General features: G+C 41.7%; 1 protein-coding gene across 2 annotated transcripts in view; it reads left to right on the top strand.

Annotated features, from left to right (window-relative positions):
* Nucleotides 1–2,969, top strand: part of MYOM1 (myomesin 1) — a 176,755-nt gene that overhangs the window by 121,327 nt on the left and 52,459 nt on the right. For both annotated transcript variants that reach the window (XM_006146486.3, XM_006146485.3), the window contains one exon: nucleotides 490–604. In XM_006146486.3, the coding sequence (XP_006146548.1) occupies nucleotides 490–604 (115 nt within the window). The remainder of the gene's footprint in view (nucleotides 1–489; nucleotides 605–2,969) is intronic.

The raw sequence follows: 2,969 nt of genomic DNA, 5'->3' as shown, positions 1-2,969 counted from the left end.
TTGGGAGAGGTTTTTGCTATTGGGCGCATGCGCTCACCAGACAGAGAGAGACAGAGAGACAGAAAGCGAGAAATCACCCCCCAGGGGGGATGGTCACGCCACAATCCCCTCTCCTCCGTTCTCCTCTTGGGATCTTGGGCACGCACGCACACGCGCCCGGCGTCAGTTTTAAGCCACCGGGTCCGGGACGCGAACCACGGTGGACTACGTGGGAGTCCAGCGACATAGCCATTACGCTAACTGCTGGTTCCCAGTAGCCGTTACATTTTCTAAAAGGGGAGAACATCAGAGTTGGAAGGGATGTTAGCAACCCCTTGTCTACTTAGAGATAATCCAGAGAGAACAATCTAAAGCTAAAGTCACCTACTTAGTTTTTGACAAAATTCGATCTGCAATACAAGTTTGTGTTATTGATGCTATGTGACTAAATCCTTATAACAGAGGAAGGAGTCTGTTTAAATGACGTAAAATGTCCATTACTTCTTTCAGGTGCAAGGCCTAAAGGAGGGTGTCAGCTATGTGTTCCGTGTCCGAGCCATAAACCAGGCAGGAGTTGGGAAGCCATCTGACCTCGCTGGCCCTGTTGTGGCAGAAACCCGTCCAGGTGGGCTTTTACTTCTCATTACAATTTATCTACCAATGTAAAATAATGCTCAACCTAACTTCTGTGCTTTTTCTAATTTGTAAAATCATCACTGTGTTATCTGAATAATTGATAAGGATGACCTTAGAATCTGACAATTATTTATGCTATCATTGGTGCCTCAAAACAAGGATGAGCCAGGTTTTAAGTGGCCTGTGAGCTATTGTGGTTCATATCTAAGAATAGGGAAGTTTTGTGGGTTATTTTTTGTAGAGTTTTTTGCTATAGGGCATGTGCGCTCTCCAGAAAGACAGAGAGACAGACAGAAAGTGAGAAATCACCTCCCGGGGGGATGGCCACACCACAATCCCTTCTCCTCCATTCTCCTCTCGGGATCTTGGGCATGCTCGCACACGCACCTGGCATGAGTTTAAGCCACCGGGTCTGGGACTCGAACCATGGTCGACTACATGAGAGTCCAGTGACATAGCCATTATGCCAACGGCTGGTGCCGGGAAGCTTTTTTTTTTAGACAGAGTTTCGCTATCTCCATCCTCCTGCCTTGGGCTTCCATCGAGGACTATAGGTGCAACACCACCACACTCAACTCTTTTTAGACAGGTTTTCACTGGCCCAGGCCAGCCTAGAACTCAGGATCCTCCTAGCTCTTCTCCAGATCTTTGGAATTATGAGTCCACAAAACCATGTCCAGCCATTAGATGAAACCAGGAATTGAACCTGGACCTCCCTTATGGTCTCAGCCTACAGAGCTGTGTTTTAGCAACACACTCCAATGTAGCTGGTCCCCTCCAGGGAATTATGACTCTTGGAGCAGTTGTAGCAACCACACATTTCTGAGACGTTGTTCCTATTTTACTTATTGCATTAAGCCCTGCAGTAGATTTTCTAGTTGTAGAGAAAGCTAGATCAGCTCGGTTACCAGGCACAAAATTTAGACAAAGTAAGATTTATGTGATTGTAGCTAAGTTAAACCAAGGGCAAGTCAGCAAACTTTGTATGAAGGGCTGGATAGTATGTGTTTTTGACTCCACAGTCACATTGTCTCTGTCACAATTACTCAGCTCCACCTGGTAATAGAAATAATCCTAGACAATACATAAACTGGTAAGCATAGCTGTGTTCCAATGAAACTTTATTATGTATATTATATGCTTTACAAAAATATAATGCACTAGATGAATTATAAAACTTGACTTTGGGCCAGCCCTTGGCATGGTGGGTAAGATTCTGGATCCCATAGGGCTGATTTTGTGGTTTGAGTCCCAGACCCATTGGCTTGAAAAACACTCTGGGCAAGTGTGTGTGCATGCCCCAAATCCGAAGAGTAGAAATGGAAAAGAAGAAATTGGGGCATGACCATTTCCCATGGTGGGTGCTTTCTCACTTTCCTTTTCACTCTCTGTCTCTGACCAGTGCACACACTCTCTGACAAAATCTAAAAAGAAAAGGAAAATTAAAATGCTACATAATATTCATATGTCTTGAAATATTAATCTTCTTTTGATTTTTTTTCCAACTGTTTAAAAATATAAAAACCATTCTTAGTTTGCAGGACATACAAAAGAGGCAATGGGCCAGATTTTGCCCACGGACAATAGTTTGCTGACCTCTGGGTTAAACTAACAGCCAGGCTAGATAACAGACAGTCTTTATTATGAGAACAAAGTTTACAGTGCTCATTGCCTGAATAGTTTCAGATTATTATGGAATGATAATTTTTTAATCATTCAATCATTTTTCAAAATTATCTTCACTTTAATATATCCCTAATTATTTTTACTTTAATATATCCCTATTTCAGTTCATTAAAGTAACATAAAAGAAAGCACAAGTAACACGAGAGGATAAAAAATATTAGCTAGTTTTCTTTTTTCTAGAGGTTTTGTTTTTGTTTTTGTTTTGCCTTAGAATGTGTATGCTCACTGGAGAGGGAGAAACACAGAGATAGTGAGCAGGAAAGTGAGAACTCACCCCCCGGGGAGGATGGCCACACCACAGTCCCTTCTTTTCCATTCTCCTCCTGAGATGTTCAAGCCACCGGATCCAGGATTTGAACAGTGGTCAGCCATGTAGGAGTCCAGCAATGCCATCTGCTGGCCCTGAGTTATTTTAAGTTTATATTCATTCTAGTCCAAGCACTTTTACTTTAATATGTACCTATTTTCAGACTGAAATAAAGAACAGATAGAAAATGTAATAGTTTTCTGTGTGAAAAGAATGTAAACATAGAAAACTGCTCTCATAACACGTTGCTTGAATGGTATGTAAAATGTACCTTGTGAGGAAATGTCCACCCCTTTTATCCTATTTCTTCATAATCTGTTTTTTAGCACTCTTTTTTTTTTTTTGGAGAGGTTTTTGCTAT

Source organism: Tupaia chinensis, unplaced genomic scaffold (genome assembly GCF_000334495.1).
Source record: "Tupaia chinensis unplaced genomic scaffold, TupChi_1.0 Scaffold000180_1, whole genome shotgun sequence".
Taxonomy (NCBI): Eukaryota; Metazoa; Chordata; class Mammalia; order Scandentia; family Tupaiidae; genus Tupaia; species Tupaia belangeri.
Note: the sequence above shows the minus strand (reverse complement) of the source record. Positions and strands in the feature narration are given on the sequence as shown.